Source organism: Ornithorhynchus anatinus, chromosome 18, assembly GCF_004115215.2.
Source record: "Ornithorhynchus anatinus isolate Pmale09 chromosome 18, mOrnAna1.pri.v4, whole genome shotgun sequence".
NCBI lineage: Eukaryota > Metazoa > Chordata > Mammalia > Monotremata > Ornithorhynchidae > Ornithorhynchus > Ornithorhynchus anatinus.
In genome coordinates, this window is record NC_041745.1 from 14,099,349 (window position 1) to 14,115,202 (window position 15,854).

Consider the following 15,854-nt stretch of genomic DNA (forward strand, 5'->3'; position numbering starts at 1 on the left):
ATTTGTTGCTTTAACTGAGATGCCTGACTTTCTCCACCGAGGAGAGTCAAAGCTGTAGAACATTCTTCAGGAAAGGCTGAGGCTGATTCAGTACTTGCAGAGAAGCAGCTGGACAACTGCAGTGATTGGGCCCATTTAATGTCCTGTCATGAGGGCTGCATTAACTTCAGTCTGGGGCCGGGGCCAGTACGGCTCTGATCCCACGACCTCCAGTGATGGACCCTCAGAGAGCAGTGGCCAGCAGAGTTGTAAGGGAGCTGTGACCAGCAGCCTTTTGTTGGGAGGGGAGGAGGGAAGGACAGCAGTCCACAGTCAAGAATACCCTACCCTTACAAGATGGAGTGGTATTTCTCGACAGTTCTCCCCACCCCCTTCCCTCTCCACATATTGATCAACCTCATCAACTGTATTTATTCAGCACGTCCTGTGTGCAGAGAACTGTACTAAGCACTTGGGAGAGGAGATACAAGCAAATTGGTAGACATGTTCCCTTCCCACAAGGAGCACTTCACTCTGGGTCTTGCTCTTATGAAAGTGAAGGCTTGCTGCTGGATGGAAGGGGGGTGGCAAAGACAGCCCCACAATATCCACTTAATGATCACCCCCAAACAAGAACTACACAAGATTCCACCTGGGTAATGATTAATACCAGTGATCAGCACCTACATAATCTAAATGAGAAGCACCATGGTATAGAGCACGGGCTTGGAAGTCAGAAGGTCATGGGTTCTAATCCCGGCTCTGTCACTTGTCTTGTGTGTGACCTTGGGCAAGTCGCTTCACTTCTCTGGGCCTCAGTTACCTCATCTGTATAATGGGGATTGAGACTGTGAGCCCCACAAGGGACAGGGACTGTGTCCAACCCGATTTGCTTGCATCAACCCCAGCGCTTAGTACAGTGCCTGGCACATAGTTAAGTGCTTAACAAGTACCATCATCATCATCAACTGAGAAGAAAGGGGAGGAGCCGGAGCCAGCAGGGATTTTAAGGAAGTTCCTCTCCCCTGCTGCCCCATTCCCCGAAGATTTTAAGAGCCAGATATGCCCTCAGGGGTTGCTCTGCAGCTGCCATTTTAAAAAGCAGCAGCGTGGCTCAGTGGGAAGAGCCCGGGCTTGGGAGTCAGAGGTCATGGGTTTGAATCCCAGCTCTGCCACTTGGCAGCTATGTGACTTTGGGCAAGTCATTTCACTTCTCTTTGCCTCAGCTACCTCATCTGTAAAATGGGGATGAAGACTGTGAGCCTCACGTGGGACAACCTGATGACCCTGTATCTCCCCCAGCATTTAGAACAGTACTCTGCACATAGTAAGCGCTTAACAAATACCAACATTATTATTCTTAAGAACACCTTCTTCATGATGCCCCAAGCAACAAGGTAAAGTCAAGAGGAGAAGCAATTTCCAGAATCAGCTAAGCCACTAGCCCTAAGCCCGAGGCCCTGGATTATTCTAGCCCTGCCTGTCACCTAGCTCAGTAAAAACAAAACTAACAAACAATGAAAACCCTTCCCAAAGCAAGACGGTGGACAGAGGCTCACCGGCTATTTCGGCATGAAAATCTTCTACAGAGAAGGGATTGATTCGTGTGATATTTTCAGTGTAAGAATACTCCTTTTTCTATGAAAGAGGACAGCTATTCACTGTTGGCTTCCAGACTTCCCAGCTAAAGGATCAAGGGGCACCATCTAGTGGTAATGTTGCCATCGAATGAACTGACAAATCCCGGGCATCAACAAAACGCAATCGCAATCACACATCTTCTGCCTAAAGATGTAATACAGAGAACTGTCCTTGCTCTGTAAAGATAATGATGCTGACAGTGAGGCATAATCCTCGTGGAAGAGGGGGGCTGAAAAGAACCGTGTGTGCCTGACAACCTACTCCACCTCGGAGAACTTATTCGCTCCCATGGCTTCCATCCAGTCTTTACTCAGACGTCTCCAAAATCTACCTCTCCAGCCTTTCTGGAGGAAGATAGATTTTAGGAGGGCTTTAGACACAGGGAGGACGGGCATATTTAGAGGAGAGGTGGGAGTTCTAGGCCGAAGGAACTGCATAAGCCGAGGGTGGGAGACAGGAAAGCCAAAAGTGGGGTACGGTTAGAAGGGAATTGGGGGAAAAGCAATGAGAGTGAGATGGAAAGTAGTGGATGAAGACAGCTGATAGGTAAGGTGGGACCAGTTGGGGTAGAGCCTTGAAACCAGTACCTAAGAGCCTTATGTAATATGCAGAGAAGATGGGAAGTTACTGGAGGCTTTGAGGAGTGGAAAGATGCATACTAAGCAATACTATGAGATGATCTGTGCAGTAGGGTAGAATAAGGACTGAAGTCTTAGAGTCTGGAGGCAGGGTGATGAGGGTTGAGACTCGTGCAGTAATCAAGCAGAGACACAACATATGCCTGGACCAGAGTGGTGGCCGTTTGGATGGAGAGGAAGATTTGAATACAGGAGAGAAAACAGGCTTTAGCAATAGACGATGTGACAGTTGAAAGGAATGGTGGAGTCCAGAATAACATCAAGGGTGTGGAATTCAGAGGCCAGAAGGATGTGATGGACAAGTTGGTTGAAAGAAAGGATATAGGAGGTAAGATTGGAGGTAACTGGAGGGAGCATAAGGCATATGAGGAAACAGCGTGGCTCAGTGGAAAGAGTCTGGGCTTCGGAGTCAGAGGTCATGAGTTCGACTCCCAACTCTGCCATTTGTCAGCTGTGTGACTGTGGGCAAGTCACTTAACTTCTCTGTGCCTCAGTTACCTCATCTATAAAATGGGGATTAACTGTGAGCCTCACGTGGGAGGCTGTATCTACTCCAGCGCTTAGAACAGTGCTCTGCACGTAGTAAGCGCTTAACAAAAACCAACATTATTATAATGAGGGGGTTTGTACAGAAAGGGGAGCAGGCAGGTGAAGCAATAGCTGAATGTTGTGGTGGGGGAGACGTGAATATGACTGAAAGCAGGAACAGATGCAAAGGAACCAGTAGCGAATGAAGATGGTGGTCAGGGAGGAAAGTAGAATGGACAAAAGTGTCTTTAGAAGATGAGAAGGGAAAACACAGATTGGGAAAGGAAGTGGGAAATCTCCTCTTGAGAGATGGCTGGGAAGGATGAAGGGGTGTAAGCTCGCTGTGGGCAGGGAACGTGTCTGCTTTACTACTCTCCCAAGTACTTAGTATAGAGCTCTGCAAACAGTAAGTGCTCAATAAATACAACTGGCTGACGGACAGAGTGGTACCCGGGTGAGATTTTCATGCTTATGAAAATCTTTAGTTGTATGAAGGGCTTCCCTGGTGTATGTTGGTAAATAATTTCAGTGTTCTTCAGAAGGAAAAGATGAGGTAGATCAATAGAGTTTGTTGAACTTTCACTGCCATAGGAACATATGACTATCATTTAATGAAGCAGCAAGAGGAAAATAACCTAAAACTAAATTGTACTGTGGTCTCCCAAACACTCAGGGTAAGTACTCAGTAAGTGCTCAGTAAATACCACTGATTGATTGATAGTTATCAACCATTTCTGGGTCAGATCCACAACCATCCAGCCCAATGTTCTACTTACAGTAGTGACACTGAGTTGCTTAAAAGGTCAGCTTGATGGATGGGCATCCACCTGCATGGATAGGGAAGGACTACATGGCATCTCTAACTCCTTCTCTCTTCACTCATTTTAATCTCTCCTCTATGAGGAATTCATAATAATTGTGGTCATCTGTTAAGCACTTACTAGGTGCCATGCTATGTACCACATGCTTTTGTTTGTGGGTCTGATGGAGTGCAGTCAGGAGTAGTGGGAGACCAGAGGCATGTCATGGAGTGTGTGTCTTCTTCTGGGATAGGGAAGAGTTATGGAAGTGCCCGACTGCTGGGATCACCCTCCTGGTTTGGGTCTCTGGTCACTCCCTGGGGTGATCCCTAAGTCTCCATGGGGTCCTAAAGTGATCCTATCCCACGCAGGTTCCCTGAATGCCCAACCCAGCATCTTGGAGGTTGCATTCTTCTTCCTGGGCTCTATGACCCTAGGAGATCCTACCTGGAACTCGGCCTGGTCCAAGACCCCCACTCTTCCCTCTGAGCACAACCAAAACCAGCCCTGGCTTGGCTGGATGGTTGGGACACTTCCAGGAAACAGTCTTGGATGTGGGTGACGGTGCAAAACGGGCAGTTATATCAGTGGGAGCAGAGCACTGGGGAAAGCCAGATTGCCTGGGGAGGGAGATGAACCCCTCCCGTACGGGCCACTCATTTGTAGAGGAGCAGCGTGGCGCAGTGGAAAGAGCACGGGCTTTGGAGTCAGGGCTCATGAGTTCAAATCCCAGCTCTGCCACTTGTCAGCTGTGTGACTGTGGGCAAGTCACTTAACTTCTCTGTGCCTCAGTTCCCTCATCTGTAAAATGGGGATTAAGACTGTGAGCCCCACGTGGGACAACCTGATTCCCCTCTGTTTACCCCAGCGCTTAGAACAGTGCTCTGCACATAGTAAGCGCTTAACAAATACCAACATTATTATTATTATTATTATTAACCACGTGGAAGGAAGATACACATGAGAATCAGGGCCACGGGACCCCATATCACCCCCAAGCCATGGTGTGGGTGGAACAGGCATCCTCGGCTGGCAGGATCTGCCCGTGCTGATACTCCCTGCCCACTCTTTCCACTCACACTGGGTCCAGGGTGTGGCGTGGCGTGGCATGCAGTGGAAACACGTACACAGTCATTCAGTGCTGGGGAGTGGGCAGGGGGCTTGTGTTCATTCATTTTCTGTCATGCTTATTAAGCACTTACTATGTATCATGTACGTATAAAAGTACTGGGGTAGATACAAGACAATCAGGTTGGACACAGTTCCTGTTCCATAGGAGGCTCGCAGCCTAAGTAGGAAGGAGTAGGACTTCATCCCCATTTTACAGATGAGGAAACTAAGGCACAAAACAGTCCCTCCCCGCAACTTCCTGCAGCCCCAGGACAGAAAGGACAGCCAGACAGAGAAAGAGAGAAAAAGAGGGCAGGAAAGAAGAACCAAAAAGCAGTGTGGCCTAGCTGACAGGAAGCATGTCTGGGAGTCAGAGGACCTGGGTTCTAATCCCTGCTCTGCCAATTGTCTGCTGTGTGACCTTGGCCAAGTCACTTAATAACTTCTCTGCGCTTCAGTTTCCCCATCTGTAAAATGGAAATCAAATTCTCCTCCCTTCAATTTAGACTGTGAGCACCTTTCACCTGTGCTGAGAGAGAGGTCCAGTGAGTAGGTTAGCATTAGAGGGGTGACGTATGTGGGCTGGGTTGTAAGAGAATAGTGAGGTGAGGTAGGAGGGGACAAGGTAATTTGAGCACTTTAAAAAGCCAAGGATGAGGAGATTCTGCTTGAGGCGGAGGTGGATGGGCAACCACCACCCAGAGTGAGGAGAAGGGAAACATGGTCTGAATATTTTCGTAGAAAAATAATCCGGGCAGCAGAGTGAAGTGGGGACTAGAGTGGGGAGAGACAGGAGGCTGGGAGGTCGGCAATGAGGCTCTTACAGTAATCACGGCAGGACTGGATAAATCCCGGCTCTGCCACTTGTCAGCTGTGTGACTGTGGGCAAATCACTTAAGTTCTCTGTGCCTCGGTTACCTCATCTGTAAAATGGGCATTTAGATTGTGCGCTTCACATGGGACAACCTGATGACCCTGTATCTACCCCAGCGCTTAGAACAATGCTCTGCACATAGTAAGTGCTTAACAAATACCAACATTATTATTATTATGACTGGATTAACGTGATAGCCATTTAGATGAGAGGAAAGCGTGGATTAGTTCATTATATATTTGGCAATTTAAAGAAAACTGGTTAATCTAATTTCATCCAGGGATTCTTCAAAGTCCAAAGTAATCTTTCAAGCAGTCTCTGCAACTCTAAAATCCCATCTTAGTACTGGTTTACTACAATTTTAGCAACAACTCTCACTGGAACTCAGAGCATATTCATTCATTCATTCAATCAGATTTATTGAGCGCTCACTGTGTGCAGAGCACGATACTAAGCGCTTGGAAAGTACAGTTCGGCATCAGATAGAGACAATCCCTACCCAGCAACAGGCTCACGGTCTAATATATGATTGCATTCAAGGTTTCCTGCCTACAGGGTACCCCCAACAGACCAAAGGAAATATCACCCAGCCAAGCAGCACATCGCAATTATAGCAGGCATACAATTGTATTTAGGGTTTCCTGCTTAGAAGCTTTAGGGCTTCCTGCCTCCTGGGTTCTTCACAAGCATCTCCCAAGTCCAATTTGACACGGAAACTTGAGACTGAGCTGTCCTGATTGGTAAGACTCAAAAGACAGACTAAAAAGGGGAATCATTCGAAAACTAACTTGGCTAAAAACATCACTGCAGGGGCAGAGGAAACTGGGCCGAAAAGGCGGAACAGAGCTGTTGGAGGGCAGCGGGCAGAGTGGAGGCAGCAGGTTGTCCCATCGCTCGTGCCTGGTGGTGTGAGGCAGGGCCTGTTTGCCTGGTGAAAATTCAGTGCCCAGCCCAAATACACGTTCCCTATTATTTTATCCTGAGTACCTGAGTCCTTATTATTAGGTGGGACATCATCTCAGCCATGCTAACAATCAGCTCCAATCTCCAGCTCACGCCTTTCCCCCTGGATGGGTCTCTTTCCCTTCAAATCTACCTAGCAATATTTCTACCTAGCAATATTCCTCTCTTAGAGCAAAGCTGTGATATTAGATTAGATACTGAGGGCATAAGGGGCCACCTACCTGAGCCGTGCTGGTTGTGCTGCCGGGCAGAGCCCCAGATCCCAACCAAACACGTGCCTGCAGTGCTGTGGGGAGGAGTGGGTAGCTTTGGTGTTCCAGGGAAGAGGACGAGCAGCGTCAGTGGGCAGCTCCGGGGCTGGGATGTGGGCGGGAGCGAGGGCAGACGAGCAACCATGCAGAAAACTCGGGCTGCCGAGCAGGGATGAGGTATCCTAGGGCTGGGACATGGGCAGGGGCGAGGGTGGGCATGTGCACCACACGGAGAGCTCAGGATGTCACGGATTGCTGTCATCCCCTTAGTACGGTGATGGGAATTGGGTGATGGGAAGTTCTGCACACTGTAAGCGCTCAATAAATAAGACTGAATAAATTGAATGAATCCCCTGGTCCCTCTCCTCAGAGACTGGAGTCCTGGTTCCAGCCTCCCTTTGCCCCCTTTTCCCTCACCCCACGAATTCTGGAGTTGAGTGGCATGCAGAGCTTGGCCCAAAATGCCCCAGTGCCTCCTTGCCCTCCCATTCACCAGTGTTCAGCCCCCCCACAAGTAGCGGGGACAAGGGCTCTGACACCCTGAGCTCTGCAAGGGTCCGACCTTGGCCCCTCACCTCCGCCCACGGCTCGCACCCCAGACCCTGGCCAAGCGATAGCAGGGAAGACAGGTTGGCGTGTTCCGGCGAGCCTCATCAATGCTGATGTGGACGACCACTGATTGGCAGATGGAACTAATTAGAAGCCCAGCAACCCAAGGAAGGATACGGAGGATTTGTGCCAGTGTGACACCCTCGAGGGAGAGACTGGGTAAATGGACAAAAGCACGAGAAGCAGCAGGGCCTAGTGGAAAGAGCCTTGACCTGGGAGTCAGAGGTCCTAGGTTCTAAATCCAGCTCCACCGAATTGTCTGCTGTCACTTCACTTCTCTGTGCCTCCCTTTCCTCATCTGTAAAATGGGGATTAAGGCTGTGAGCCCCTCGTAGGACATGGACTGTGTCCAACCTGATTAGCTTGTGTCTATCCCACTGTTAGTAGAGTGCCTGGTATCTAGTAATAAATGCTTAACAAATACTATTTTTAAAAAAAGCTACCAAATAGGTTTTTTTGGCAACACATGCTCAGCACCTGGACCTGCAGACATAGGCTGAAACCTCCCAGGAGGGAGTGGAAGGAAAGGCACCTGGACTGGAACAAGCTGCCGGTCGGGTGTTTTCTACACAACACTCCTCCAGAAAGTGGTAGCTACAGCCCTCTCGGAGAGTCACCTCTTTAATAATAATGAATGAAAATAATGATATTTGTGAAGCACTTTCTCTGTGTCAAGCTCTGTACCGAGCCCTGGGGTAGGTACAAGATAATCAGGTTGGACAAGGTCCCTTTCCCGAGTGGGACTCACAACCTAAGTTGGAGGTTCCACTGGGATCTTGTGACCTGACTGTGGAAGGTTTCTGGGAGGAAGGGTGTGAGGATTTTTGAAGGACTTTGAAGATGGACAAAGCTGAGATCTGGCAAATTTGGTGGGGAAGGAGTTCCAGGCCAGGGGAACAGTGTGAAGCAAGGGATCAGAGAGGGGCCAGTCAAAAATCAAGTCCAGTTAGGTGAGCTTGGGAGGAGCCAAGAGTGCAAGTTGGGAAGGGACAGATGAAAAGAATGAATAAGAAACCCAGAGAGAGTTCATGGGGAGCCTTGTGGCCAACAGCAAGACGTTTGTAATGGGGAGGAATATGAGTGGCTATTGGAGGCTTTAAGGAGTAGAGGGATTTGGGTCGAGCGATGCTGCAAGATGAGTGCTTAGAACAGTGCTTAGTGCATGGTAAGCGCTTAAATACCAAAATTATTATTATTATTGTTTGTGCAGAAGGGTGGAATTTGGGCTGAAGTTGGAAGAGGCTGGAAGCAGGGAGTAATAATAGTCAAAGTAACAGTAGTAATAATATTATTATTACAGTATTAGTTAAGTGCTTACTATGTGCAAAGCACTGTTCTAAGCACTGGGGTAGATACAAGTTAATCATGTTGACACAGTCCCTGTCCCACATGGGGCTCAAACTATTAATCCCCATTTTACAGATGAAGTAACTGAGGCTGACAGAAGTTAAGTGACTTGCCCACGGTCACCCAGCAGATGTGGCAGAGCTGGGATTAGAACCCAGGTCCTTCTGACTTCCAGGCTCACGCTCTATCCACTAAACCATGCTGGCAAGAGCTTTCCACACCTTGGGAACCTCAAACCATCAAAGCAGCAGGGTGTAGTGTATAGAGCACAGGCCTGGGACACAGAAGGTCACAGGTTCTAATTTCGACTCCGTCACTTATCTGCTGGGTGACCTTGCGCAAGTCACTTCTCTGGTCTTCAGTTCCCTCAGCTGTAAAGTGGGAATTGAGGCTGTAGGATAGGGACTGTGTCCAACTTGATTTGCTTGTATCCACCCCAGCGTTTAGTACAGTGCCTAGCACATAGTAAGCGCATAACAAATACCATAATTATTCATTCATTCAATAGAATTTATTGAGCGCTTACTGTGTGCAGAGCACTGAACTAAGTGATTGGAATGTACAATTTGGCAACAGATAGAGGCAATCCCTGCCCATTGATGGGCTTACAGTCTAATCGATGGGCTTACAGTCTTTTATCATTATTTGCATGCTTTAATCCTATCCTCAGTACTTTGTGTACATGTGTACATGTTTAATTATATGGTATTCATATTTTTATCCATATAGTCAATTATTTATTTAGCTGTTTCACTCTCATCTGCTTGAACTGCTTCCCATCTTATGCTTTTTCTTCCTCTGGCTTTCACTATGGTAAAGAATATTTGTCTGTCTTCCTCATTAAACTGTAAACCTCCTGAGAGCAGACAGTATGTAATTTACTACTCTCCAGAGCCATGCAATTAGCACAGTGCATAGCATTTAATAGGACACTCAATGCCACTGAATGATCGATTGATTGATTGAGTGCTTGGATGAGGGTGAAAGGTATTTGAGTGAAGAGGAAAGGGAAGATGTGGGAAATGTTACGGAGAAGGAATGGGCAAGATTTAGCAGTTGACAGTCTGAGGGCTAACAGATAAGATGAAAGGAGTCAAAGATGACACCCAGGGTGTGAGCTTTCTAGGACAGGGAAGCTGGTGACGTTATCTACAAAAACGAGAGAGTTTGAGGGAGAAGGAGGACTAGCTTTAAGAAGGAAGATAAGAAATTCCATTTTGGACCTGTAGAGTTTGATGTGTTGGAGAAACATGTACCAGAAGCAGGAGGAAATGTGCAACTGTATATGAGGTGAGAGGTAAGGGTTGGAGACAAAGATTTGATAATCATCCAGGAAGGCATGGTCCCAAATATTTAATGCAGTGCTCTGAAACAGTAAACATTCAATAAATATATTGATTGATTGATAGCACAAGCCGGGTGAGCAGAACAATGCCAAGAGGGAGTGTGAAGAGGCAAGGACACAAGAAGAGACATTTGCAGAACACCCATAGTGAGAAAATAAGAGGTAGAAGAGAAGCAGTGTGGCCTACTGGAAAGAGTCCGGACCTGGGAGACAGAGGACCTGGGTTCAAATCTCCACTCTGCCACTGTCTGCCGTATGACCCCGGGCAAGTCACTTTGCTCCTCTGGGCCTCAGTCACCTCATCTGGGGATTAAGACTGTGAGCCCCATAAGGGACATGGATTGTATCCACCTTTTTATCTCATATCTACCCCAGAACGTAATACAGGGCAGAAAGTGCTTAAAAAATACCATTCAAAAAAAAAGGGGGAGTTAATACACTAGACTCAGACAGAGTAGTCAGTGAGTTAGGAGAATCAGGCGAGGTAATCGTTGGTGAAGCTTTCTGAAGAAAATATTTCTGTCCCTCCACATGGCTTCCCTATGTGGACACGGACTGTGTCCAACCTGATTATCGTCTATCTATCTCAATGCTTAGAACAGTGCTTGACATGCTACAGAAGCACTTTATAAATACCAAAGTGAATAAAAGATTTTCTTTCATTTTGTTAATTTTTTTAAGATGTCTGCAGAAACATAAAATGTAATAGAAAATGACTAAAGAGCACTGCAAGCTCTGTTTTGAGCAGACAGTTTAATAATTTTGGTTCAATGCTATAAAATGTATTTCTTTTAAAATGAGAACTCTGTTGACTCCCTTGTTGTGATGATCCTGCTAGAAATACAATTTCTGAACTGTGATGAAATATATAATGAAAAAAAAAACCAAGTACTGTTTCCCCTTCTGGTACAGAGTTTTTCATTAAAAACGAATGTTTCAGCTCGTTTAATATCGACTCTTTTATACAGCACAGGGTAAAGAAATTTTAACTCTTACGTCTGTTGACGAGATTAAACGTGACTCACAAAACTCCAAATATATGAGTTGTGACCATCAGATTGTATTTTTCTTTTACTATTTAACTTTGCGTTAGGATCCAAAGGAGAATTTGGGTTCTCCCTGTCCTAAATTCCTTGCTGCTTCACTATAAGCCCATAGACCAGGATCAATTCCAACCATCCTAAATTTATACGGATTGAAGAAAGAGACAGATCTCCAGATCCCATTAATAAAGCTTGGGGGTCCTTGATTCAACTGTACCCACCAACAGGCAAGATGAACCAACAGGATTTAATTCAGTACACAAATAGCGCAAGACCAGAAAAACTAAAACCAGAAAGTAAGATTTACTCCCAATAAAATAAAAAAAAATAGATCATGAACTCCTAGTTCTCTGGCCTACCTGCCCAACAGCTTAATTACGGGATAGGGACACGTGGACCCAGTATTACAAAGGGAAAAGAAATCCTTACATAACCAGCTGAGGGAAGAAAAGAGAGAGAGCAAAATCAAGATCCATCTGTCTGTGGCACCCAGCGGCTAGAATAATGCTTGGCACATAGGAAGCGCTTAACAAATACCATCATTATTATTAAGTCTACCCCTTGGCTTCCTGGAAATTGTAGCGTTTCCTTTCTTCCCCTCTATTTCCCTTGCTGAGCTTCAACAGAATCTTTCAGATAACCTTCTCGTGGGCAAAGACTAACCATGATGTAACACGGCCAACCCTTTCAACCGATTGTTGATCAATAAAAGATATGCAGCCCACAATTCTTGGGCCAGGAACCACTCAATACTCAATATGTCAGCAATACTGATGGATTTTTCTCCCTTAGAAATGAAAATATTCAAGGGATTTGTTCCTGTCTTTTTTCTCAGAACATTAAAAGTCGTTTGCATACAACAGATAGAAAACCCTAGCTTTACATCATTGGGATAGAATTTATCTTTCACTTTTATCTGTGTTAGAAAGAAATTCCATCCAATATGCTGGGTGGAGAAGGGGAGGAGGAGGATGCTGGTGGCCAGAACTGACCTGGTTAAGAAAGTCCATACTTCACTCCAGTCCATACTCCATTCTACTGCCCGGATCATTACTCTACAAAAACATTCAGGCCATGTTTCCCCACTCCTCAAGGACCTCCAGTGGTTGCCCATCCACCTCCATATCGAAGAGAAATTCCTCATTATTGGCTTTTCAGCAGTCAATCACCTTGCCTCCTCCTACCTCACCTCACTACAGTCCCACTACAACTCAGCCCGTACACTTTGGTCCTCTAATGCTAAACTTCTCACTGTGTCTTGCTCTCGACCCCTAACCCATATCCTGCCTCTGACCTGGAACATTCTCCCTCCCCAAATCTGACAATTACTCTCCCCCACTTCAAAGCCTTATCCAAGACATCTCCTCCGAGAGGCCTTCCCTGACTAAGCCCTCCTTTCCTCTTCTCCCACTCCCTCTGCCTCACCTTCCTTCATTCATTCCCCCTCCCAGCCCCACAACAGTTATGTACATATCTATAATTTATTTTTGTATATCCATGTCTGTCTCCCACTCTGCTCTGCAAGCTCATTGTGGCAGGGAATGAATCTGTTCATTGTTCTTTTGCACTCTCCCAACTGCTTAGTACAGTGCTCTGTACTCAGTAAGCACTCAATAAATACGACTGACCGGCTGAGAGCAGGGGGAATTAGGGAATAGCAAAGAGGGGAGCAGGGAGAAGGATGGAGAGAGTCTTGGCCCACAGGGGAAGGCTGAGGGGAAAGCCACCCACCAAAGTTAGGTCCCATGACACTCCCCATGCTCCCTCTCCCAAGCTTCCCCAGGTTTTCTCTCTGCCCAGCTCAACTGCTACTCTGGCTCTGTGCCAGGCAGGAACTACAAATTATATATTGCAAATTTTTCATTTATATTAATGTCCCCCTTTAGACTATCAGCTCATCGTGGGCAGGGAACATGTCTACCAATTCTGTTCCATTGTACATTTTGTATAATCACTTCGTACAGCGCTCAACACACAGCAAGCAATCAATAAGTACTATTGATGATGATGGTGATGACAATTCTTGCAGGCGCTGGGGTTTCTAATAAACAACGCTCATCATCATTCATTCATTCAATCGTATTTATTGCATTTATCATCACAGTAAGACCACAGTGCCTAGCATCTTGTGAAAAGCAAACAAATTTCTAACCTGAGAAGGATCACCTTTTTTCACTTAGAATCACTTTCCCTTTAGATGCTGGCACTTGAGGTGGAAGGGAGAGAGGTGTTTTCCCCCATTACTAGTCTGATGGAGTTTGGATGCCTTTTAAAGTCCCACTGCAAAGAAGTGGGAAGAAAGCAGAATATATTATTTTTCCCACAGCTTTTCTCCTGCTTCCCCACAAAAAAAACAACACAGTTTTTGCTTGCTGGGAGAAGGGTGGGTGCAGGGAGGGGAAAGGGAGAAGATAAAGAGATAACAGTATATTGCCAAAAAAGGGGAGGAAAAGAAGAAAATATTCTTTTCTCCTTCAGAGAAAAAAGGATAAGGGAAAGGAGTGAAAATAAGATAAATAACTGTAATAATGATGATAGTGTTTGTTAAGTGCTTACTAGGTGCCAAGCACTGTTTTAAGTGCTGAGGTACATACAAGGTAATCAGGTTGTTCCTACTGGGGCTTACAGTCTTAATTGCCATATTACAGATGAGGTAACTGAGGCGCAGAGAAGTTAAGTGACTTGTCCAAGGTCACAGAGCAGACAAGTGGCGGTGCCGGGATTGGAACCCAGGTCCACCGACTCCAAAACCCCACGTGGCTCGGTGGAAAGAGCACGGGCTTGGGAGTCAGAGGTCATGGGTTCAAATCCCAGCTCTGCCACTGGTCAGCTGTGTGACTGTGGGCAAGTCACTTAACTTCTCTGTGCCTCAGTTCCCTCATCTGTAAAATGGGGATTAAGACTGTAAACCTCATGTGGGACAGCTTGATTACCCTGTATCTACCCCAGCGCTTAGAACAGTGCTCTGGGTAAGCGCTTAACAAATACCAACATTATTATTATTATTATTCCTAAGCCATGCTGCTTCAAGCAGTAAGTGTTAAGGAAAATGACCCAGGGAGCCAGAGACTTGGGGATGACTCTCCTAAAATGCATGAGTGGAAATCTCTTTGGAGGGTCATAGAGGGGTCCATCCTATTACAGAGGGGAGCCCCGGTATATTCATTCAATCGTATTTATTGAGTGCTTACTGTGTGCAGAGCACTGTCCTAAATACTTGGGAGAGTACAATGTAACAATAAACAGACATATTCCCTAGTGGCAAGTGGTAGAGCCGGGATTAGAACCAAGGTACTCTGACTCCCAGGCCCGTGCTCTTTCCACTAGTCTACACTGCTTCCCTGGGCTAACAGTCTTACCAAATTAGCTCTGTGGCATCCGTTCATATTTGATTTGATCCACTCTTTGTTTCAGGCTGAGCATAAAATCGGGCGCTCTGTTGGTTAGTGGAGTGGCCATTAACCGACAGAGCTGGTGATCGGTAACCGAAAAAGCTGCTGATGGCTGGCCAACAGAACTGAAGATCATTCTCAAAAGCACTCATTACGTAACTTGGGAGAATGAGAAGATAAGTAGTAGGATAACCGTTTCGGTACCAGATCCGTAGGCTGATTGTTCCGACGGAGGCCGTCGTCATTCGGAAGCACCGTTCTTAAGGAAACAATCATTCAAAAGCATCATTTGTAACTCAACCAAATGCACTTACCTCGGCAGTGACACACATTCATTGCTAAGGATGATGGGGCTCCTAGATTCAGAGGGGAAAAAGAAACTGGGAAAGGAAATTGCCTCACTTACCTCAAATATGATCAGCACGTAGACGCCTGCAAGGATGAGAGAGGCAACAGTCACTTGGGTCTCAATGCTTGCCCGCAGGTACTGGTAAGTCACAGAAAGGGGGACCACTTGGAATTCCTGGAGCAGAGCATGGATGCTCAATGAAATGGCCTCTCTGCACAAAGACACAAACGGGATGAATTTGGTTAGGGGAAAAATTCTGGTCTGACATAGACTGTCAGCTCCTTGTGGGCAGGGAATGTGGCTCTTTATTGGTGTACCGTATTCTCCCAAGTGCTTAGTACAGTGCTTTGCTCACAGTAAGCGCTCAATGAATACAATCAGGGGGATGAACTAATGAAAGGAAACCCGCCCCCTCCTCTTCCCTTTTAGGTTCCGAATCATCCATTATTTCATACGCTCTATTAGTGCCGCCCGGTGTCCCTCTAATGGCCTACCTGATTAGCACGTACTCAAGCAGCGTTTAGTATAGTACCTGGAGCGTAGTAAGTGCTTCACAGATCCCATTGAAAACCAAAAAGGACTGTGGCCAAGGTAGCAGAATGTTAGGCACCTGGGAGCTCAGAGTCCAAGAGACGTAAGAGTCACAACTGCGCTCTCTCCCACAGCCTTCCCAACTTTCTAAAAGTGGAGAAGGCCTCAGTTCACTGACCCTACCTGCTGCTGCTCACCTCGTCGAGGGGGAATATGGCACCGCATCCCCCCGACACACACACCCTTTCACCCTTCTATCACCTCTTCCTCCTCATTCTCCCCTTTCTCAGCTGTCTCTGGGAGAGGAGGTCTCCCACACACTCCTTAAATCTGCCCTCTGCAGTGTAAAGTCTTTGTGGGCAGGGAATGTGTCAGCTAATTCTGTTGTATTGTACTCTCCCAAAAACTTCATACGGTGCTCTGCACATAGTGAGTAATAATAATAATAATTAAT

At 46.5% G+C, this 15,854-nt stretch overlaps 1 protein-coding gene across 1 annotated transcript in view; it reads right to left on the reverse strand.

The window, feature by feature from the left end:
- Nucleotides 1-15,854, reverse strand: part of OCA2 (OCA2 melanosomal transmembrane protein) — a 227,071-nt gene that overhangs the window by 164,621 nt on the left and 46,596 nt on the right. The window contains exon 9 of the mRNA XM_039914722.1: nucleotides 14,927-15,080. Within this exon, the coding sequence (XP_039770656.1) occupies nucleotides 14,927-15,080 (154 nt within the window). The remainder of the gene's footprint in view (nucleotides 1-14,926; nucleotides 15,081-15,854) is intronic.